The 24,829-nt window shown below is 35.2% G+C and overlaps 1 protein-coding gene and 1 long non-coding RNA gene across 2 annotated transcripts in view; one reads left to right on the forward strand and one right to left on the reverse strand.

Moving 5' to 3' along the window:
- LOC133532138 (uncharacterized) overlaps positions 1 to 24,829 on the forward strand; it is a 245,128-nt gene that overhangs the window by 168,865 nt on the left and 51,434 nt on the right. The window lies entirely within an intron of this gene.
- Positions 19,960 to 24,829, reverse strand: part of LOC133531921 (pancreas/duodenum homeobox protein 1) — a 52,360-nt gene continuing 47,490 nt past the window's right edge. The window contains exon 6 of the mRNA XM_061870349.1: positions 19,960 to 21,195. Coding sequence (XP_061726333.1) covers positions 20,872 to 21,195 — 324 coding nt within the window. The 3' untranslated portion in view covers positions 19,960 to 20,871. The remainder of the gene's footprint in view (positions 21,196 to 24,829) is intronic.

A 24,829-nucleotide genomic window follows, 5' to 3' on the forward strand; every position in this document is an offset into this window, starting at 1 on the left:
TGGCAAAACAATCCAGCACACCACACCGAAGACCACGCTGACTGTGCAAAGAAGCACCACAAACCACCAGCCGGCGATAAAAACTAATTCACTGTTGGCAAGTTTGTCTTCCGAGGTCATTTTTTGACACTTACGGTGAAATATCCGAAAATATATCACTGTCACACACTGAACTTTTGTCACTTTACTGAGGTTAACTGGAAGAGATCGCCTTTATACTAATGACTGTGGCTTTTTCCTTTTTTGTACAAAAAAAGTGTTTTCTTACCAGTAGTACTACAAGATTAAAGTTTTAATTTCGATTTTTTTACATCGTAATCATTGTCTTTCCACGAAATAGTAAAAACAATTGTTTTTGAAGATTTATGCACATAGAGAGAAAACACCTTTATCGCGATTAAATGAAACAATCAGCGCCATCTATCAAAATATTAGTTTACTATAACCGTTTACGATAATTTTGTCAGTCAAATTAAAATTATACTTTGGTGCATTTCAGCCGTTTCCGAATACAACAATGGTCTGAATAACATGTTTACATGGTTCAACGTCTAAATAAAATGTATTTGCTTGAGTCATTAGTTAGTACTTTTAGTAGTTACAGCAAGTGCGTCAGTGCACTGAGGAGAGGAGGATAAGAATTCATCAAAACAAGCGTCATTCAAGTCTAATACATACATTGCATCGGCGGCCATTGTCATAGGCGGCGAACGTCAGCTTGCGAAAATCGATTTTACACCTGCCGTATTTTTAATGGCACTTCGATCTACAGTTCGAGGGTAAAAGACTTGGGCATCTTTAGATAGATGCCCAAGTATTTTACACTGCAGTATTGGTTCCCTGCATGCTCTTAACAGACTCAAACACTTTTTACCCGTTGAAACCAAAGTATTATTAGCACAGACATTAATCTTACCCATAATAGGGTTGTTTCAATCTACAAATCTTAGGGCAGAATTGTATCTTAATAAATTCTTTTGGATTATAAGGACATGTTAATCTACTTTTAGGGGACCTGTAATGACCATATTTTTGTAAATATTGAATTTAAAATATCTTTTGGCACACGTCACGTGACCAAACTAGAAACGTCATTGAAGATTCTGATGACGTCACAACTCTCGGATTGACACTGTTGACAGATAGGCATACAGACAGATAGGATAAACAACAAATGACAAATGTCAGTTGACAGTTCGTATCTTGTACGTGCGTATGTAGTTATGTGTCAAACCGTAAACTGTGACGTCACACAATTTTCAAAGAGCGTTTTGGGCGTGAAAGCATCTGTCAAAATATATTTTGTTAATTTAACATATTTAAAGCCGTTTTTAGTATAAAAGTTGAATTTTAGGGAAACTTTTAGTTAATATAGAACGTAATAAGAGCGTTTCAAAAAATTGGAAACAACCCTATTGAATACGGTGATGTATGTTATCTGGACTTAAATGAAGAGCTCTTGAACAAATAAGATCGTTTACTATTGTATTGTATTTATTTATTTGCAAAGAATAAGTAGGTACAAAAGTGTCTTAGGTGGTAAGTGACAATTGGTTGCTTATTCTGCTATTTGTACTAAACAGGTTGTACTAGCATGCAAAAATCTTAAAACTACTACAAATCTGGCTGTATATCTTCAAAGAAGAAATGATTTACACTATAATAGCTTTTATCAGATAATAGCTTCATTAATTGGTTTCTAAATCTATGTACAGGCAGTTCTCTTATAGATTTTGGTAGTACTAAATAATTGCATTCGGTTCATTTTCTGTCTCCGTAAATACGACCATGTTTCCTCTTCGCAGTTCGTCGCCACATTCGCATGCTTTGCAACCTTTTATGATCCTCAATCCCCGGAATACTTGAAAGCTTTCCTCAACTGCTATGATGTTTCACGTGTCCGTCAACTTCGCTCTACTGGCAACCTTTCTCTATCCATACCATCTAATAGTACCTAATTTTTTTGTAATTACGACATGATGCTGCACCGCCTACAAGTTATCTGCTTTGCCCGAAGGTTGACTGGTAGAGAATGCCTTGTAGCAAGTTCGCCCTTTATACGGTTGTATTTTCTTTTGTGCAATAAATATAAAATAAATAGGTAGTTCGGAACTGTCAACTTTTTGTTATAACTGACAAGCCGATACCGTCCGGCGGACTGTTAATCAGGGGGCCCCTTTAGGTAATTAGCTCCATATCCAAAAACAAATATAAATAAATAAATATATCCAAAAATAGTAGGAGTGTGCCTACATTGTGCAACGAGGGGGGTAAGTGAAACTTTGGATACGAGGATGGTAATTCCCGACAGCGGGAGAGAATTAAAGACCCGAGTTTGCAATATTCTTACCCCCGGAGTTACACACAATGTTTTTCATCACACTTGTAAAGAAAAAACTAAATTTTAAGCGAAATAATTCTTAAATACGGTGACATATCAAACGTTCGCCCGCCATTTTGTAATTTCTTGGCAGGTGAAGCGTCGAAGGCACAGACCTATTCGGCATTCAGCTCAGCCACGGTTAAAAATTATGTAAAAATATTTTAAACGGCTGTTAAATTAATCAAATTAAATAATTTTAAACATAAACAAAAATATTTAATTATAAACGTCAGTATTTTAAAAGTAAAACTCATTTATGCTACTGGGTTTGTATGAATAAGTGACGGAATAAAAAAAAAGCTAGCTTTTTCACAATCCATAACTCCCGCGGGAACAAAATAGGCCTTTGCCCTTCAGCACACCTGCATGAAATAAGATATTTTTCGAGCAAGTGTGATGAAAAAGTAATTACAGTCCTGAATAAGGATATTCTTAATTTCAAGTTTGTACAAAGTTAGCATGGACAGATCTTATGAATATTTGTCCCAACTAACTCCAAGGATCCAAACAAATTATACTCTGGCACAGAGACCTTGTCACTAGAATAAGTTGTTGACAAAAATTTCATTTTTGGTACAAGTTTTTATTGCTGACTGTACTTTTCTTTCCACAGGCAACTAATACTCATCGAGCAAATTCTAAAAACCCAAAACACCTCTTGTCTCCATCATCAGATCAGCTCGATGGTACCATAATATTGCATTGTCACCCGACTTACATAATTATGTATGCAAATTTTCAGCTCAATCGGAAACCGGGAAGTGGATCAAATTTAACTTGCAAGATTTGATTACAAACAGACAACGGTCAGGTGAAAGTAAATAAAAGCTTGTAAAAAGGCGGCAAATTAAAAAAATGTAGGCGCGAACATTTGACACCCTTAGATAATTTGAATTTAGCACCTTTTTCTACTGACTAGTCGGGTGTGTTTCAGTATAATTTTCCTTTATTAGGCATAATCTGCAACCCCCTAATAACAATCAAAATCAGTCGACCATAGACAACAATTTATTTCGTCCAACGCATTCAGCCAACGCGATACATTTAACAAATTACTCAAATAAATGTAATCTCTACATACACATACAATCGTTTAAGGTAAGTAATGCGTAATTCGGCTAAAAGCCAGCGAAAGAGAAGCAAAGTGGTGATAAAAGTTAAGAGGTAATAAATTAGTTTGAGCGCCATCTCTCGGTCATGTTATATTCATGACGGTTTAGAGGTGATTTTGTTGCGATTTTTCGTTGTATGTTAGCGCTTCTGGGATTAGTTTGGTTTTTATTTAAGGATAGTTTGTTTGAAAATTACGCATTTTCTATTCTATTCTTAACCCCCGATGCAAAAAATGGGTGTTATATGTTTGACGCTAATGTCTGTATGTCTAACGGATGGACCGATTTCGATATCTGTGTTCATCACACAAATAAATGCCTTTACCGGGATTCGAATCCGGGACCATCGCCTTCATAAGCAGGGTCACTACCCACTAGACCAGACCGGTCGTCAGCAATACCATATTGACGAAGTTAAATTTATATCGGATTTGGATACGTTTCCGTTCGGTTCAGAATTTCCCATATTTCTGAACAGTATTTGTGTGAGAATGCTTAGCTCGAACAATGTATTTAAGCGGGGTCCACATTCTCCTCTTTTAAACATAGTAAGTTTTTTAATAAAATATTTATACTTATGTTTACAGCTTGCAGTGTTTAGATAATAAGAAAGCGCTGATGGCCTAGCGGTAAGAGCGTGTGACTTGCAATCCAGAGGTCGCGGGTTCAAACCCCAGCTCGTACCAATGACTTTTTCGCAACTTATGTGCGAAATATCATTTGATATTTACTAATCGCTTTTTGGTGAAGGAAACAGCGTGAGGAAACCGGACTAATCCCAACAAGGCCTAGTTTACCTTCTGGGTTGGAAGGTCAGATGGCAGTCGCTTTCGTAAAAACTAGTGCCTACGCCAATTCTGGGGATTAGTTGTTGTCAAGCGGACTCCAGGCAAGAAGGAAGGAGTGTTTAGATACACTCACATGGAAGCAATGCAAGTTGGTAATTATGTATGCAATCTGCGTGAAGATGAAAACCTATTAGCACAATTTCCTGTTCCTTTAAATATTAATTGGTGGCTAATGATTTATGTTCTTTTTGTGCTAATAAATTATTTTTATCTTATCAATCTCATTATATGGAAATTGAAAAACAGTCATTACCTTCCTTATTTTCAATTGTTTTACTAAATGTAGTCTTTCTGAAATTTATTTGTTTCGTGCGTGTAAAACAATGGTGGTCAAACTTTCTACATGGGGGGCCAGAAACTTTTATAAATTTTAGAGGAGGGCCAGATTTGCTGCAAAAATGTATTTTGATAGGTTATTGGGGGCAAATGCCTCATAATGCTCATAGGAGCGGCGACGGGCCGGATAAAATCCTTTTCCTCCTTTTCCTCGTGAGCCATACTTTGCCCACCACTGGTGTAAAATGACAGCAAGATGTGTAAAATGGCGTTCGTACCTTTGAATATACGTTGAAGTAAGTATTATAGCTCCGTGTATGGAAGGTAGAGGTAAGGAATGAAATCTCCATGTACCAAAAATTGTCCGCCAAAAAACCTTGAATAAGTGGTGCTACAATACCTAGAATATTTGAAAAAAAAAAACAAATCATAGACAGCGCACTTTACACCGTAATAACGTCTAGGTTCTTAGCTACTCTAGCGCTACTCTGGAGAGTTTTGGAACTATTATTTATAGCTGACAGCTGGACACTTTTGTAACAGTTCTGCCTATGGAGATTGCATTCCTTGCCTCTACCTTCCATAGCTCTATTCCTTACCTCTAGCTTCCTTATTTGTCATTGGCAGTTGCCAAATATATGAAGTGTGGAATTAAAAGGAGGAAAATCTCTTATGGCAGAACTATTGCAAAAGTGACCAGCTTTCAGCTTTAAATAATAGTTCCTAATCTCTCCGGTGGCACTAGGTAGGCTCATGGATTACATGAACCATAGAGGTATAATAATATAGAGATGAAATGGGGGAGGGGCAACCAATAACCCGACCAAATTACGTAGGTTGTTTTGGGTATGTTGTCAGGAATGTTAAGATGTGTTTTTAATTTTGTCGCATTGCGTATGTTCTGTCCCTCACGGGCGCACGCGTATAGCACATCTATATAAATACTAGGTCTATGACATTTTATTTCGGTGTATTGTGTCGCCGCCTATTTAATGTTTTTTTATGGACACTTTATCATACATAGAGATGTTCCTCCTTTTATTCCACACTCCATAGCCAAATAGTATGAAGATGTCGTTCGACAAAAGTTCATATTTTCACCACGTCATGCATTGGCGTTGCTTATATATCCCCCGCTACCAACTTCGCACATAGCAAATGTGTACAAATTCGCACGGGACAACAATACACAAAAAATATCCACTAATATTCATCTGATGAATTATAGCTAAACCCGTGAGTGTAGAGCGAGCGTCGGGAGAACGCCCCCGGCTGCTCGTCAGCGTCATCGTGTGGACAGAACTTTTATTGGACAGCTTTGTGTGGACATCACCTATGTACAGTACTTACCGGTAGTGAATTAAATGCTATGCCCGTGAGTGTAGAGCGAGCGTCGGAAGGACGCCCGGCCCCGGCTGCGCTCGTCAGCGGCACCGTGTGGACAGGAGAACTTTTATGGACAGATAATATGGACCTGGCCTCTGTTTGGCAACGGTGACAATTGTTACATGTACAGTAGAAATCATCAGTTTCAGGAAGTCAGTGAACTATTAAAATTGATTTGACTTGCTCTTCTATATGTAACTTGTCGTCTTAATCAGAATTAGATCATTTATTTGCTTTTCACGTATAAATACATGCAAATACAGTTATAAAACATACCTACTCTAAAGTACTTACAGGCTAAAATTGCATATTCTAAAGTTATGAATGTAAGTTATGCATATTAAATTTATTAGGTTCATACATGACATTCAATAAGACTACATTAAAATCATTTGGTGCAATAATGTCAAGAGAATCAAGTGCATTTGCGAAAAATTCATTAAGTATGTCATTAGTAAACGATCTAGTTAGTAAAGTAGTCTTATACTTTTTTGACAAATATTCTAAAATTTGTACAATTCCTTATGTCTTTTAACTTGTTCAAAATTTTGATTGCCATGTTATCAAAACAGTCATGTCCTGTCAAACATTAATAAACAAACAGACAGAGTTTTGGTCAGATCGATATACAGTGAAACTTGGTTAAGTGGTACCTGGGTAAGTGAGAAACCTCCATAGCTGGGACTCATGGTGCGGTCCCAACACTTTAGCACTGAATTACCTCTGTTAGTGGGACGTAACAAACCTCTATAACTGAGATTAGTATTTTGAATTTTATAGTCACATTTACCTCTATAATTGAGACAAAGAGTGTATTTACCTCTGTTACTGAGACTATATTTACAAGAATACTTTAGTTCAATGGTTTTTTCAGAATGTCATAGGAACGGACCTCTGTATCTGAAATAACGTCAATCTATGACCTCTATAACTAGGACTATTCCAGATTAATTCTCGTTATCTATTAATTTTTACTGTACCCACAAATTCCTCATTTGGTTAATTGTGTTTTTAAACGACGTCAAGTTCCATTAAGTGGTTAAAACTGTAGAAACGAAAGCTAAAATCTTGGTAAGAGACATGAAAAACCAAAAATTTATTTTCTATTATTATAATGTGACTAAATCTATCCTTTGTAGAATCATTCAAAATAAATTTAAATAAACTTTAAAAGTTCACTCAATGTTCTGAAGGTCAAGGATTTTTTTACCCTATTTTTGTTGTTAAATATCACAACTCATACCAACATAATGTTTACAAAATAACTTACTAACCACCTCTATAACTGAAATAACCTCTATTCTCACCTCTATTAATGGAACCCTCTGTAAATGAGACTGAAATTTATTTATACCTGGCTAACTGAGAGCCTGGGTAAGTGGAATACCTCTTTAAGTGAGACAAATTTGCAGGTCTCTTGAAGTCTCAATTATCCAGGTTTCACTGTAATATATGGCTTCTTCTTTCGTTGTAACAAATGGCATGCGGTATTAGATAATTGCGGGCTAAATAGGTGCAACGAATTTAATCAAGGACGGAACAGTGGCAAGATGAAGTGGTTCGGTAGAAAATTGCCGTGTATAGCGAGTCAAGCAATACGCGCGTATTGATATGGCTGTTACCTGTTGCAAACCACATGCAATTATTCGAGACGTTTGGAAAGGCCAATAGAGCGACACAACCCTGGTCTTTTCTTTATGAGTCTTCTACGTTGAAGTGTCTAAGTTCAGATATTATTATTTTTATTTATTTATTAAAGTTCTAAACATTAGATTTATCGCAGAGTTTCATATTTCTTAACTGCTAGGCCAAAGATGGCTTGTTTACAGCCAGAGTTCGGACTAATGCACTATTTAGTTATGTTATATCTTTATTTTTTCTAGGTAGGTTTAGTTTTAGTAGTTTTATTTTATAAGTAGTCATAATTTAATTTTAATATTATTATTATAAATAAACTAATGATTACTTCATATTATTCTAATGTTATCTAATTCTATTATTCTAATTATATATTTATGACCAAGCTCTTTGATAAAATAATATAAATATTTTGTTTCATGATAATAAATAAACCTAAAAGGCTTATCCACTATACCCCGTCGCACCGCAAACGAGCAATCAGCGAGCGATCGCCAACACGACAATACCCTCTTGATTCCAAATTCAATTTGCACCAATCAGCGACTCCCGTCTTCCCGCCTCCGCCGGACGTGTTGTTTTTAAAATTGGCGCGCTTTTTGCGGTTATGTTGGTACGTTGTTAGTGGCCATTTTGTTTGGGAATTGAGCGTTTTGTCTGTGGTTTCGGAGTTTAGTTGGTTTTCATTTTAAATTAGGTATCAATGGAGTTTCGGCGATATGAAGCTTTTGTATAAAAATACTGAGTATTTCCGACATTCGTGTGTTTTGTGTTCAGTTGAAGTATGTATGTATGTAAACCATTTATTGTAACCAATAAAAACAAAATATACACAATGTAAAAAAGGCGGACTCATCCCTATACAAGATCTCTTACAGTCAACCTTTGAAAAATTGAGGGAAAGAAAAATATGATAGACAAACGAACAATACCTACAGAAAAGTAAATACGTTCGTAACTCGCGATTTTCGCGAGGCGTTTCCTTCTACGTTACGTCACAGATTAAGAAATACTACTACCATACAGAGAGGAAACTTCCTACAAAACCGATGTTTGACATGTAAGCTATTTAGTGTTGGTCAGTTTTTGGAAGGTAAATTTGACCCCCTTTCCGATTTCCGATTGAGCTGAAATTTTGGATACATATTAGACCGCGGGCCAGGAGCATATTTCGTCAGTCATCGCCGCATATTTCAGATTGCTGCCATTCCTCAACCCACCAACGGAGCGGCAGCTTACGTCCACGAGGGTTCATCATACATAGCCGTTAATCACTATACGTGTTTTCGCCCGGGAGGCGATTGGTCATGGAAATCTGTTCCTGGCTCACGGTCTATATGTAAATCGGATGACATGGAGCTGATCTGATGATGGAGACAGGAGGTGGGTATAGGAGCTTTGTGATATAACAATGCAACGTGTTAGGGGTTGTTAGAATTGTCTCGATGAGTATTAGTTGCTTGTAGATAGAAAAGTACAGTCAGTGTTAAAAGCGTGTACTATTAATGAAATTTTGCCAGAAACTTTTTTATTTATTTATATAAAACACAAACACAAATGGATTTGAAGTACAATGTAGTGTACTTAAGATACTTAAAAATCATAAACCTGGAGGTTCATTAAAAACTTATATTAAATAAAACTTATATACATATTTTTGTGTTTGTTAAATATAACATATATTAAATCTTATATTAAATAAAAACTTACATTTAATCGGATACTTCGTTGTCATCGAAACGTCAAACGCAAAAGTACGATCGTTATGAGATCAAATATCAAATATTGATACTCGATTCAGTATTCCAGTGTCGTATTTCGTTGGTGGAAATAACCAGCATATAAATGACCTTGAAATCTATAGTAATTGTTTATAACCATAGACCGCAATATACTGGTTATTTATTAGAGAATAACTTATGGGAATCCTCTGTTTGAGGTATAGATTTTATTTGCGGATTCACTTGAAATAGCGCTTTTTGACGATCTGTCATTTTATTCGGGAGACTGTTTTTTCAGATACAATGGCATTGTTTATTTAGGTTTGGTTCTGAATTGATTCAGGCTCTACAGATTTCTGGTTTGCAATTGAACAATTTATTAGGGTACGCCAGGCCTTAAAATTAAGAGCCCAGTAACGATTTTAGAGCAAAAATTTTAAATTGATAGATTTAGTCGTTGAAATTGTACACCTTTTGTTACGTAATATCTAAATAACAAGTATTGGTTTCTATTAGCACGTTTTTTCATCTTGCCTTTTAATAATGAGGTCGCAAGCGAGCGTCCCCGGTAATAGGTGCCGAGAAGGGATAGTTTTTAAAATTTCATCAAAAAATATTGGTAGATTTGGTACAAAATGATGTATAAGAACAGTTTCCGTAAATGTTGTAGATTGTTGAAGTATCAAAATTACGTTGAAATTAATTCAATTTCCAGAGAAATTGTCACTTGTTTTGAAGTAATTTCTGGGGAAAATTGATTTCGTCTAACTTTCATTTACACAACTTCAAATTTATAATAACAAAAATGTAGTTTATTAAAGTTGAAGTACAGGATATGTGTAATACAAAATTATCATTTTTAGCAGTCCAAACTTTACGAAATTTACAAATAAGATCAACAAAATCACTGCTTTACGCGCGTTTACCTAAACGTCCATCAGAAAAAAAAACATTACTAATTAAGTGAGTTTGTTTTCAAAAAAAATATTTATTATAATGAAAGATAACAAGACGTGCTAATAGAAACCAGTACTTGTTATTTTTAATAGTTAACATAAGGTGTACAATTTCATGTGCTAAATCTATCAATTTGACTTTTTGCGACTAAAATCGATAACGGCCTCTTAACTTATTCATAGGAAATATTAGTAGACATTTTTCATACAAACGTTCTCGACATTTTTCCTCCCTGGATTTTGGCCCTAGATGAATTATTTTTATATGAGTTCAATATTATCATTACCAGTGTCTGTATGTTTTGCTTTTTTTGATATTCTATACTAAACACAAGAATCTAAGCAGTTTTCAGGCATATAGTAAATGCCCCTATGATGGGACTCGTAGAGTCACGTGAAAATATCGATATGGACAAAGTGCCAAAAATATGTATACACTACCTTAATGTATGGGCAATAAAGTCTTGTATACATATTTTTGGCACTTTTTTCGTATAGATATTTTCAGTCGTGACCGTACCAGGAAAGGGTTAGTATAGATAAATCCTGTTAAATAAGTATTTACCATCAATTTTTAATCGCTAGTAACATTTTACCATAAACAAGAGCCAAACGAGCTCCTTAAGTTTAATTTTTCATCGATATTTGTTAGTTTGAAAATGAATGGCGCCATACATCCCATGACTGGAGCAAAAAACCATAGCTTTAATTTGTTAATAATATTGAAACCAGTTGCAGTAGCTTTCATTAAACTATTTACTTATATAGAACACATAAAGGACGAATAGACATTAAACTTTAAATACATAAAGCGGTAGAAATTTTACATTTTTACGGTGAAATATCAGAAATACTACAAAGGGTCTAGCAAGCTAAGCTAAGAAGATTGGCCCCCGCAAGGGATTTGGTTGTAATTTGAGGTGCAGTAGTGGCAGGTCCTAAGAACACTGTATGCGTAATATCAGCCTTCGATCTTCTTTTGTTTCAGACTTATCCACGAAAATGTCAAAAAATCAAGGTAATTTTTAAACTGTTATTGCAGCTAAACCAAGCAAGCGAGAGCAACCAAATAAATTCAGAATTAAGGAGCATAAAATGGGGTTCTCTTTAATATTCCATGATTGGTGCAGTTAACACAGATCATTTCTTTTTCAGCCTGTTTACAAAATGTTGTTACGATTGGTTAAGTTTAGGAGGAGGAAAATGTTGACAACTCATCCCAAGATTTGGCGTAGGCGTAGGTGGGTTTTTACGAAAGCGACTGCCATCTGACCTTCCAACCCAGAGGGTAAAACTAGGCTTTGTTGGGATTAGTCCGGTTTCCTCACGATGTTTTCCTTCACCGAAAAGCGACTGGTAAATATCAAATAACATTTCGTACATAACTCCCAGCGCGCACAAGTATTTTGCAGAAATCGCGAAGTGAAGCTTTCATTGTATTACATTTTATCAGCAAAACCTTTGTGACAGAACCTATGACCTAAATATTAAATCTGAAATGCCTGTATTTAGGAAACATTTATTGGACTTTTTAGTACAAAATGCTTTTTACTCTTTAAATGAATATTTTGACCATATTCCGCATAGTTATTAAATTTAGTGTAATGTAGTATACATTAGATTAATTTTATTTATGAATATAAGATTTGTATGCCCGTTAGCTGGCTGAATACACTGTTCTTTGAAATGTATTTGACAACATCCACTTGACTGTATTCTAACAAATAAATGATTTGATTTGATTTGATTTGTCATTTGCGGCAGTAATGCCGTTAGCAGTATTGCAGCGCGATATTATTGCTGCATTGTCTAAATTTATGTTGCTGTCCGGATATTTGCCATTTTACGGCACGGCAGTTGCAGTCGGCAGTAATGTCGCACTGCAAAACTACAGCAGTAACACCGGTGTAGTCAGAATCGGAACGGCACCTTAAGTGAGATAATAGATACTGCAGTAGTGGAGTATGGCTTGTTTAAACAAGAGACATCAATCTCGTCTCGCCACGCCCCCGCGCATCTATAGTCGAGGCCAAACCGCATGAGACTGTCTCAGTTATTGTTAGAGGTAAGAAATGAAATCTCTTATTATTTATTTATTATTTATTATTATTACGATATATTTACACAGCATTACAGTTCGCACCAAAGCGCTGGCAAATGTATACATGCAAAAAAGTACATTTATTGAATTACAATTAAGTCATGCAAATATTATAAATTAAAAATATGTCAAGTGGTTTAAAATATGCAATTATACAATTTCATGTTAAACAATACAATAAACAATAGAAAACAAATCATTCATCCATCATCTCACAGTATTTCAAACATTCACGACATACATTTACCCATCTGCTAGCAAACAGATCGCAGTCAGGGGCTGATGACAAGAACGCGTTAATTGTCCTGAGGGCTCGAAGAATTGGAGAGAGATGGATGGATGGATTATGGTAGAACTGTTGCAAAAGTGTCCAGCTGTCAGCTATAAATAATAGCTTCCAAAACTCTCCAGAGTAGCGCTAGAGTAGCTAAGAACCTAGGCTTTATTGACGGAGTGAAGTGCGCTGTCTATGATTTGATTTTTCAAATAAGTATTCTAGGTATTGTATCGCCACCTATTTAAGGTTTTTTGACGGACTTTTTGGTACATGGAGATTTCATTCCTTACCTAGAGGTAAGTTAGGTTAGTTAATGAACAGATACAGTTTTTAAATTATTATGAAATGAGCAATGTATTTGAAACATCTATACTATGCGAATTTATATTTCAACGTAGTTTGGTCTGTATTTATCTATTACAGATTGCAGCTTTTTTCTGTGGTAATTCTGGTGCTAATTTCTTTATCTAGAGGGTCACAGTTCTAACCTAACCTAACCCACTTTTCTGTTAACAGTTTCTTTTTCCGAAGCCTCAGAGTTCTAACCTAACCTGCTACCTATTCTGGAAACAATTTATTTATCTAGGGGGTCACAGTTCTAACCTAACCTAACCCACTTTTAGCAGTTTTTTTTCTAGTAGTGTGTTCTATGAGGTTTGAAATTCTAGGTCATCCTACTAATTTTACTACTTAATTATATAAGATGATATTTATATTTTAATATGTATATATTATGACAGTTATATGAAATGAGCTTAACTTATATGTATATTATACCAAACAGCCATATGTATGTCGTATGTTATATTATTTTTATGTTATATTAATTGAAAGTATACGTTTACTTTATTATACATAAGATTAGTATACATTTTTAACGTTTGTAAACTGAAATTATTCCAAAAGTGCGTATATATTATAGGACGCACCCCCTATAGTGTGTGTGTCTGTGTGAGAAAAGAGTCGTGGAATGTAAGGGAATCCATACTCTTCTCTTTCCGCACAGACTACCATCCCATTACAGGGCGGCTACCGGGAAAATCGTAATTCGTCGATTGCGGGCATTTTTCTCTGTCACTCTAATTACGTGTTAGTGAGAGTAAAAGAGAAAGATCCCCGCAAATTGCGTATTTCGGTTTTCGCGGTAGGCCCCCAGGTCCCATGGTGCCACGTCCATCACAGGGGTGTTTACATATTGCTAGTCAAATATTAAACTTGCGACGAAAATCGGATAAATTAACTGCTTCCTGTAACAGTATGTTCTAATAAATCTAAATTCTCAAATTATATGACTTACGACCTGTCTGGCCTACTGGGTAGTGACTGTGCCTATGAAGCCGATGGTCCCGGGTTCAAATCCTGGTAAGGGCATTTGTGTGATGAACACAAATAATTGTTCCCGAGTCATGGGTTTTTTCTATGTATTTAAGTATTTATATATATCGTGGTCTAAGTACCCACAACACAAGCCTTATTGAGCTTACTGTGGGACTTAGTAAACTTGTGTAATACTAATAATGTCCTATACTATTTATTTATGACTGCGGTGAGACTAACTCCATCAAACTTTTATTTATTTATTTATTTATTTCAACTTTATTGCACAAAAGAAAACTTATCGTAAAAAATGCGGACTTACTGCCAAAACCCATTCTCTACCAGTAACTTCTCATAGTTTAATATAGTTTGACGGAGTTTAGACGCAGGCACAAATCTGGAGAGGGTCGTACCTACTCAGTACTCACTGAGGTACCGAGTCGTCTGCCCTATACATACGGCAGTGTGAGAGTGGGACAACACGATCTCTATCCATCTCGCTCTGCACGAGAGAGGAATACTGAACGAGGTTTTTGAGGCAATTTATAGCCAACTCCGCCACTTGAGATGTAGAGTGACCATGCGTTGTGAGAAAATGGAGACATGTCCTAAAATATCAGTGTTTTTTTTATTTTGAGTAGGTTAGTAATAGATACTTATTATCAAATCGTTCCCTGGTGTTGGTTCCCTGGAAGGGGAAATGTTTAGTGTGGGATGCAACGTGCGTCAGCACTTTCGCGGCGTCGCATATTGGCCGTACGGCGAGGGCGGCAGGGGCAGCGGCCTAGATGGCTGCGGTTCGCAAGCGGGAGAAATATGAGGTCCTTGCGAGCTATTTCTTTGCCCGGCTTGCTGTAGAAACTGCTGGGTGCTGGTGTGCCGAGTCCAAGGCCTTTTTCGAGGAAGAGGGGAGACGCATGCGAGGGAGAGGATTGGATCCACGCTCAGCCTTTGCATCAGACCTTCCTGATGCAAAGGCTATCCATAGCCGTTCAACGTGGCAACGAGCGTCATGGGTACTTTTGCGTCGTATATCAAGGAAGTATTTGTATTTAATCGTTAGGAAATAGATTGATAGAGTTAGACCAAGATAACTATGCAGCGATTTTGATAGCTCAAACTACTATGAAAACTTGGTCGTAGAGAAATAAGTAAGCACTCCATACATCAGATTTTAACCAACAGCTTGATTTTAAGTTGATTTTACGTCACTTTATATGGAAATTACTAACATCGGTCGGTGCAACAGTGCAAATTATAAATTATTTCCTTTTTTGTCAGGAGTGCATAGTTTAGAACAGTATGCTTTTCGAATACGAGATTGGGTATCTTGTTCACTCACTACACTGCACTGCAGTTACAACTTATTGTAATGAAACACTTTATTTGACAATTTAATGCTCATTTATTCGTAAACCAAATTTACCTTATAAGGCGCTGTAGAATCTTAATAGCGTGAAGTAGCCGATAGAACAGCGACATCTACTTGTGAAATTGAGCAACTATAAAAACTAAACATTAATACATTGAAGTGCGCGTTGAAGGGTTTTGCATCTTGTGGCCTGAATTGGAAATATAAACATGTAATTTTATGCGCTACTACGCACAAGAAAACGTACGAGAACGGTAGATGGCAGCACTTGCATTAGCGGGAAGTGTCAATAAGTAGGTTCTGCCATCTACTTTGGAGGCATAAACTTCACATTTACACCTTGCGCCACCTGACGTCTCCTGTGCTGCCCCCTACAGTTTATGCACGCTCCCTATAATCTTTGATCATGGCCACCCTCCAGTTTAATTTACGGTGTAAGCGATCCGTTACCGACAACTTTGACGCTTCTGACAATAGTTACAGAGATCAATAGCTGTACACTCTGTTTGTGCGGCGCTGATCTCACTAACAACAAATGTTAGGCCGGGAGTAGAGCTTTGACTTATCCTTACTAACATTGTGACTGCCTGTCTGTTACTTCTTCACACTTAACTTTTTTGACTGTTATATGTGAAAATATTTTTAAATATGTTTCTACTCGTCGACTTTAATGATTGAATTAAGATTTCGTATACCATAGTATAATTGCGTATCTAGGGGCTCCCAACTCAATTATAATATTAATTTCGATACGCTGTTAATAAGTATAAAAAAAAATTACATTTACGTGCCGTCGCCTTCCCATAGAAAAGACTAATAGTCGCACGTTTATATCTTTTGTACTACATTTTTGTTTATTGAGTTACTTACCAATTTTCATAAATTATTTAGGTTTTATAGTAAAAAAAGTATTATTTTAGATGACTCGTAGAAAAAGTATTGTATACAATAGTGATATAATCAAGCTTTTCAATCTCGTACTTTACTTGGGCAACTCAGCAAGCTTAGTTGGATAAACATGGTACTCGACTGAAAAGCTCTTTGTTATATCACGATTGTATAAAATACTATTATACAACACAAAACGGCTGAATACATTATTTGACAGAATTTTGGCACTTATATACCTACTTTTTTTTTCTTTTTTCTTAGCCGACTTTGGTGTCCCACTGCTGGGCAAAGGCCTTCCCTCGTTTTCTCCACTCGACCCTGTCCTTAGCATTTCCTCACGATTTTGAATACAATGCGTCCAAGTCTTCCCGCCATCTCCTTTTCGGTCTGCCCGCACCCCGGTCTGCACCGTCTATGGTGTTCCGTGAGTTCCACTCAGTAACCATTTTGGCCCACTTTTCAGGGTGCATGCAGCAGACATTTCCAACCCTATCTACTCTAGCTATACCTACTCTGTAACCTGAAAAATGCTTTTATCCTGTAATTCATCTCCTAAGGGAGCTCAATAGGGGTTAAACGTTTTCAACATTAGTTACACAGAGTTCAATAGCTGTACCACGCTGTACACTCTGTACAGCGTTAGTCACACTAACAACAATATTGGGCGGAGGTGTAGTCTGATTGTCATAACTAATAACAGGATATAAATTAGATCTGGATTTGTTATGATTATGGTTTATCAGATCAGTTTCAAAACCTGTTATGGAAATTAGAATACACTCCCGTAAGCTTTGGTTTAATTAGAATATCTTATGTTATTGCCTGTTATTTGCGAAGTGGGGAAAGCTAAGTTATCGCACTCGATGTAGTCTGTTTGGAAAGAGAAGAGTCGTGAAATATATTGGGCCCCATACTTTCCACGACTCTTCTCTTTCCGCACAGACTCTAGCAAAAATATTATATGTATTTTCATTTTTTTCTAGCTATTTCATATAAGTACAGTTTTACTATATTTCATTTGTGTTGCGATTTCTAGCCACGAAAACTAATCTCAGGCATAGATATATGTTATTGCAATTTTCATGTCATGTTTCATGTTATTCCAGCATGTCGTTATAAAATGAGGGCGTAACTTCAATTGTATAAAAAGGTTAATTTGGCAGCTCTGTACTGACGAATCTTAACACCACAGTTCCATCAAGTTATTGTGTTATATTCGTGATCTTTCTACTGATGCCTTGGCATCAATCCTTGCTACAAGTCCTTTTTTGTCTGCTGCTTCGGTGATGGGAGTTTTACCTACTTTTGATTTATATTCGCGCAGAGATCAAAAGGCTATGGTAGCAATAACAACCTAACCTTTTGCTTTCTGCGTGAATATAAATTAGACAACTTATTTTATTGAAGTATTTACAAAGAGTATACTTATTGTTGTTTCATTTTGCCGTAATATTTAGACAGGGTCAGAGAAAAACCTAAGGTTCTATTTTATAATGTTCTTCATCATTTAATTAATTTATTTTCCAATTTAGTGATTAAAGCTGCCATTCTTTAAGGGTCATCTGACAACCGGTCTAGCCTAGTGGGTAGTGACTCTGCCTATAAAGCCGATGGTTCTGGGTTCAAATCCCGGTTTGTGTGATGAGCACGGATATTTGTTCCTAAGTCCTGGGTGTTATCAATGTATTTAACTATTTATATATTGTATGTATATTCTTGGCTGAGTACCCACAACACAAGCTTTCTTAACGTACTGTGGGGCTTAGTCAATTTGTGTAATTATGTCCTATAATATTTATTTATTATTTTTAATTTAACACATTCCATTGGACCCTTGTTTTTTGTTATTAATGTCGATTTTATGATAATTTATTTTTCAACCACCAATTATAAAAAAATATGTTGTTTGCATCAAAACCATTCGACAGCCTGATTAATGTATCCCAACAGAAAACTATAAATCTTTCCATTCCATACTATTTTGCGAAAGTAATTAATTATAGGCTATTTAGTGCACCGGGCCTGTATGAAGTTTCTCAAGCTGATCGAACCCGCGTTTGCTCAGTGGTCACTTAGTCAACCGCTAAGTATGTGTGCTCGAACAAACAAACTACTAGGTCGGCGTTCTGTGCGATTTCTGATCACTTACGCAACTTACTTACCTTTTTATTAGATGTTTACAAAATGGGTGGTTCGCCTACCTTCGCTTATAAAATTTATATGAAAATATGATAACTATAATGACACTCTTTCATTTTTTCTATTTAAATCGACGCAAAGTTAACTTAGACGGACTCTATGCACATTGTGATCGTGTTAACTATATATTTTTATGAAAAACTTAGTGATTTAATAATGATAAGCTTATTCTGTTACTCAACCTTAAAAATGCGAAATAAAATAAAAAGTATTCCCGACGTTATAAAGCTTTATTACGATGTTATTTTTTACTTTAAATAATGTCTAAAACAAATGAAATGAACACTAGTGAATACGATTTTATACAGTCAGCAAAACTAATAGCCTCCCTTATTCATATAACTAACCAAACATTTATTAAATTTGTCCCTTTCTAACAAATACAAATGTCAATATGACGGATAAGGACAAACGATTCTTTAGGGCTCGTTAGACTTGAACGGCGTTTATGCAAAACGCCACTAAAGTGTAGATAACAGGAGTTGGATTATTTTTCTTTCAATAAAAAAAATAGATTTCAACATATTAACTATATTTCAGTTATTTATAATTTTCTTTACAATGTTACCGTAATTATTATAATAGTTGGTAGGAATGTTTTATTACATCACTTCACATCACGTTATATTAATAGTATACATAATAATCTTAAATACCACAATTTACTTGAAACTGTGCTTATTTCGTATTTATTTTATACAAGTTAATAAGTTATAAATAGTGTTTTTAGTCAATTGTAACGTTATATTTACATCTTATACATACTATAAATAATATTAAGGAACCGTTTGAAATACTCAAATCATTTAAAGGTACAATTATATTTTATAACATTTAATGCAAAAAAAGTTATTTTATTAATGTGATATTCTGTAAAATTCCATTGTAGAGTGTCATTTATCTACAAACTACTAAACAAGTCATTTTTTTCGTTTCGTAACATAAGTTGATGAATAAATACAAAAATACCTTACCTTACCGACTTACCTTATATTAATTGTTAACATTTATATTTAGCTATTCTACAAAATAATACTGATTTAAGATGTCTTCTTTAAATACTTACTTTTCATTGACTAGGACTTAAGGCTAGTTCGTATTCGTACTACGTTAATAATTTAGTCGAGTGACGAGTATTTGTGACTGCATGGCTAAAGGATCCATATGATCCATGTACTATATAAATAATAATAAATAAATAATAAATAAATATTATAGGACATTATTACACAAATTGACTAAGTCCCACAGTAAGCTCAATAAGGCTTGTGTTGAGGGTACTTAGACAACGATATATATAATATATAAATATTTATAAATACTTAAATACATAGAAAACACCCATGACTCAGGAACAAATATCCATGCTCATCACACGAATAAATGCCCTCACCAGGATTTGAACCCGGGACCATCGGCTTCGTAGGCAGGGTCACTACCCTACCCACTCGGCCAAACTGGTCGTCATATATGGTCGTACTATATGTACATATACATGCGTAAATATAAATGCAAAGTCACAAATACTGGCTACTCGACTAAATTATTAATGTACTCGAACTAGCCTTTAGAAAATAACTAAATAAATAACAATATACAAAATAAATGCATTTACAGTCTCTTCTACATATAAACTGTATAAATAATGAACTAATTTAAAATCATGTTAGATTTGCATTTTTTTCAGTTCAGGCAAAAACATTATAGAGAAAGTAATTGAAACACACTTTTAACTTACACTGTACAATACTAAGTACACTAAAATCTTGCAGAATACTGTCAAAATACAAATAACGAAAATATTTGTTTTTCATAGTGTCCAAATTATAAACCATTTGTATTACGCTTTATTTTACCATTAGTCTTAAACAATATTTGGCTTGGAAATCAGTTCCTTCTCAATGTTTTGTTTAACCCCTAATGTAAATGTAACTGACTTATATTTAGTTTAATGAATATTAAATTCCATACTTATTTACAATCATAAGAATTATTTTACAATCACTGGACTTCAACATTAAGGTAAATTACAATTAGATCAAAATTCAGGACAGTTCTTTAATTTTATTCATATATGGTCACCCTATTGCGTCAATTGTTCAGATATTTATACAATTAAATAGGGACATTGACGTTCATTTTTGGCAAATAACATTACTATTTCTTTCTAGACCAATTGTTATTTTTCAGATTTAAATAATATTGCAAATACTGTTACATTTAAATGCTAATTTAATTTAAGTAGCTTCTTTATATTGTATTGTTTATAAAATAACTCTTTCAAAATACACATCCAACAAAAAAACACAAAATATTCTCTTTACGCACATCAAAAATAGAAAAGTAAATACCAACAACAATAAACGAAAAAACAAACAAAAAACCCGTTTAATTTCATACCACATACGGCCTAAACATATCAGCGGACCGCCCGCCATCTTGATTCATCACCACCAATCCCCGTCTGTTGTCTAAATTCGAATTAAAATTCGCTGCCGCTATTGCTCTTTCTCTCTCAAGCGCGATAATTCTGTCCCTGTCCAACATGGCGGGAGGCTTGACAGCTGTCATGTCTGCCAGCTGAGGTTTTTCCTGCTCTGTGGTAGGTTCTTTATTCGGTGCTTTTTTGTCGTCGCTCGCGTGGTCTTTTTTCGTGTCCTGTTGCGCCTTTTTGGAGCGTTTCCACTTCATACGCCGGTTTTGGAACCAGATTTTTACCTGTTAGACAAATAATTAAGGATTTAATTAATTATGGGCAGCGGTTAGATAATAATTTGGGGCGGTGTCATTTACGTAATAATTAACATTTCAGACGAAAACATACCGTAAATATGAACATAAATGTTTACTTTATTACCTTAGTACAATAGGTACAGCTCTTAATACGGGCCAATTCGAGTTTTAGTTATTCGGTCTGTTTCGATATGATACTGATAAGTGACGTTTTTGGTTGCGGAAATGTCACTATCAGTATATTCAGTATCATATCGGAAACATACAAAATAAGTTAAACTTGAATTGAGCCGACGGTAGTAATAAAGTTTAGTGTTACCTACTGCTTCAATTTATTTTGCTTAATAGCATCATATCATAATACATTAGCGTCTAAAACTAGTACATAAGAGTAATTTAAAGTACGCAACCACATAATATTCGTGTTTTATGTACTGTACAATTAGGATAGGCCACATCAACATGGAATTGGGATAATAAAACATTCAACACAAAACTAATTAGTATAACCTGGTAAAATAGATAGGTTCCGACCTAAAAAGGTAATATAATATGATGTATAAATAAATAAATATTATAGGACATTATTACACAAATTGACTAAGTCCCACAGTAAGCTCAATAAGGCTTGTGTTGAGGGTACTTAGACAACGATATATATATGTAATATATAATTTTTTATAAATACTTAAATACATAGAAAACACCCATGACTCAGGAACAAATATCCATTTGAACCCGGGACCATCGGCTTCATAGGCAGGGCCACTACCCACGAGGCCATACCGGTCGTCAGAACTATAAACTGCAGTAGTTAATAGTAACCATAAATGTATGTATGTATGTCACTTTATTGCACATAAACAGGTTAACATAAAACAGACAAAACTAAACAAGAAAAACAAATGTTATTTATTTATTATTTATTATAATTACGATATATTTACACAGCATTACAGTTCGCACCAAAGCGCTGGCAAATGTATACATGCAAAATAGTAAGTACATAACTAGTAGCTCTGTGAGCTGTAGACCTCGCGAGTATAGCTTATGGCTCCTCTACACGATGGCCCAGCGTAGGCAAGTCCTATAGTCTGTATCTTTAGGTATTTAAAAAAAGGTAAACAAAATCTACCCTCAAATGGCTCCTTAAGGCAGCTGAGGGTAGATGAAAACATTACATGATCAAATAACGTAGGTTTAAAGTCAGGTCGTTCAGTGACAGATCCAGGCGGTTTTGTATTTGGTTGATTAACCAATAAATATTAAAACTACCCGAAAATTTACAAATTGTTTGTTTACCTTTTTTTAAATACCTAAAGATACAGACTATAGGGGCGCATTTATGCGTTAGAGCAGCGGTTCCTAACTTGAGGGTAATTACCCCCGTAGTGGTAAATCTGGTATTTTACGGAGGTAATAAGCTCAATTAAATATGACAGAAATTAGACCTGTAAGAAAGAATATTGATATTTATTGGGAGTAGGGGTAAAATCGGGTTCCCTAGTTAGTCATAGGGGTGGCAGAACTGACAAGGTTAGGAACCACTGCGTTAGAGGGAGCAAGTGATATTGCTATCTCATTTCACCGCATAGCTGCGTCCTACGCTGGGCCATCGTGTAGAGGAGCCCTTAAAACTGAATAAATGTACCTATGGCTCCGCTGTTTAGAAGAATTTATAAAAACTAAATTGACAAAAAAACATTATTATCGAATACGATGGTCCAACTTTGTATGTAGAGAAAAGTTGAAAGGATTTTATCTTCACATGGCTCCCTTTATAGAACAGTAATCTATGTGCCAAATTTTAACTCATTGCGAATGATTAGGCGGTCGCTATGATTTTGTGATTTGCAATATCCTCATACAAATACAAAAATGCAAAGTTACCTAAAACAAAAAAAAAAACGATCGCCATCTTTTTAAGCATACTTATAAATAATAAATAAAACGAATAAAGAGCCCTAAAAGACATTTCCAAAGCAGATTTATTGATGGGTCAATTTATTTTCATACTATTTTGTATAGCAGTATTGTTTCATTTATAGCGACCTCTAAATAATGTTAATTGCTCTTAATTTTTTATAGATGCTTTTTCGTATATCAAAATTTAAAAAGCCTGCACGGAAAAGGAATTTTATATTTATTAATAACTAAGAAAACTTTGTAGACACGTATATTTACTGCCATCTTTGGACATATGATTAAAACTTTTGGAACGTTATGGTGCCATCGCTCGAAACGATGCTGTCAAACATTTGGCCTTTTATCTATTAGATGGCGCCACTTTTAGGTCTTTAACAATTTTAACATATATTAGTAAACGAATAAGGATCAAAAAGATCATCAAGGAAAGGAAAGTCAAATGGTGTTCTACAATTTTTACTATGTGTCGAAAGATTAAGCAGCAATTTTACTGTAGCAACAAAATTTTGTTTGACAGTCCATCTCCATTTCAAATTCTCTTTGCCAACGCCTACAAAATGGGAAGGAAAGAGAAAATACTCACTTTCCCGTTTCCAAACGCCCACAGTTAGTCGGTCATCCCCTGAATGGTAAAAGTAGAACCACCTCCATCTTCGTCGGCAGAAGAAGGGCCATCAGAGCTTCACTCTGTAGTGTTTTATCTCTATAGGATTTGGCAATTTAATCCGCTATAACATCATTTTGCTACATCGAATACCTTGACTAAAATATCAACAGAAGATATGTAATAAATCTTCGGAACATTGTGTTCCTGCAAATTTGTGGCCTGAATTTTTATAGACAAGATTATAGCAAGCATCGCTGGCTCTTAGTAATCTATATGCACCAAAATTTTCTAAAAGAATGCCACGAACCGTACTGAAACTTTCTGCGGCGACTGCACGCAGGAAATATGTTAGAAAACCATTTCCCTCTTTTAGCTATGATATATATATTTTATTTATTAAAGCAATATAACATACATTTACGTTTAAACTTATATTCCTAATATAATATCAATATTCCAATCTACAACTACGTCTCTATAGCAAAGCCAAAGTTGATAAATTGATCTAAATGTAAAAACTGCTCAGATTTTTTTAAACATGAACCCGTTTTCGCCTGCGCAACTGTCCGTCTCCTTGAACTTTAACGGCTGTAAAAAAAGTTCAGACAATAAAACTGAAACGAATACGCTTTGCTCGCGCTTCGTGCTCGCTTGATCAACAATACGAAATTTAAATACAAAAAAAATACAAAATGTTACAATTCAGGGAATAGATCCAGGGTCCTCTTCTCTCTCCCTGTTACAAAGCTTAGTCAATAAAAAATAGGAAATTAAAGTGCAAAAAAAAAACAAAAAAGATTTCATTGTTCGGGATTTGAGCCCGGAACCTCATGATTGTAAAGCTAGTGTATTCCAATTGAGCCACGAATGGATATATGTGACACGGTGAAATTAGGCTACTTATTCTCGAGTAAAACCTAAATATCTAAATACCCCCTAAACCAGCGTTCTAAAATATCTGAATTTTTCGTAAATCACTCTGTAACCATGTCTCACAAGGAGGAAACTCTTATGATATCGATACGGCTATTTGTTTAGGCGCGACGTACCATGACTCCGCCATTTTGAAAAAATTCCAAAAACCGG

This window comes from Cydia pomonella, chromosome 26 (genome assembly GCF_033807575.1).
Source record: "Cydia pomonella isolate Wapato2018A chromosome 26, ilCydPomo1, whole genome shotgun sequence".
Classification (NCBI taxonomy): domain Eukaryota; kingdom Metazoa; phylum Arthropoda; class Insecta; order Lepidoptera; family Tortricidae; genus Cydia; species Cydia pomonella.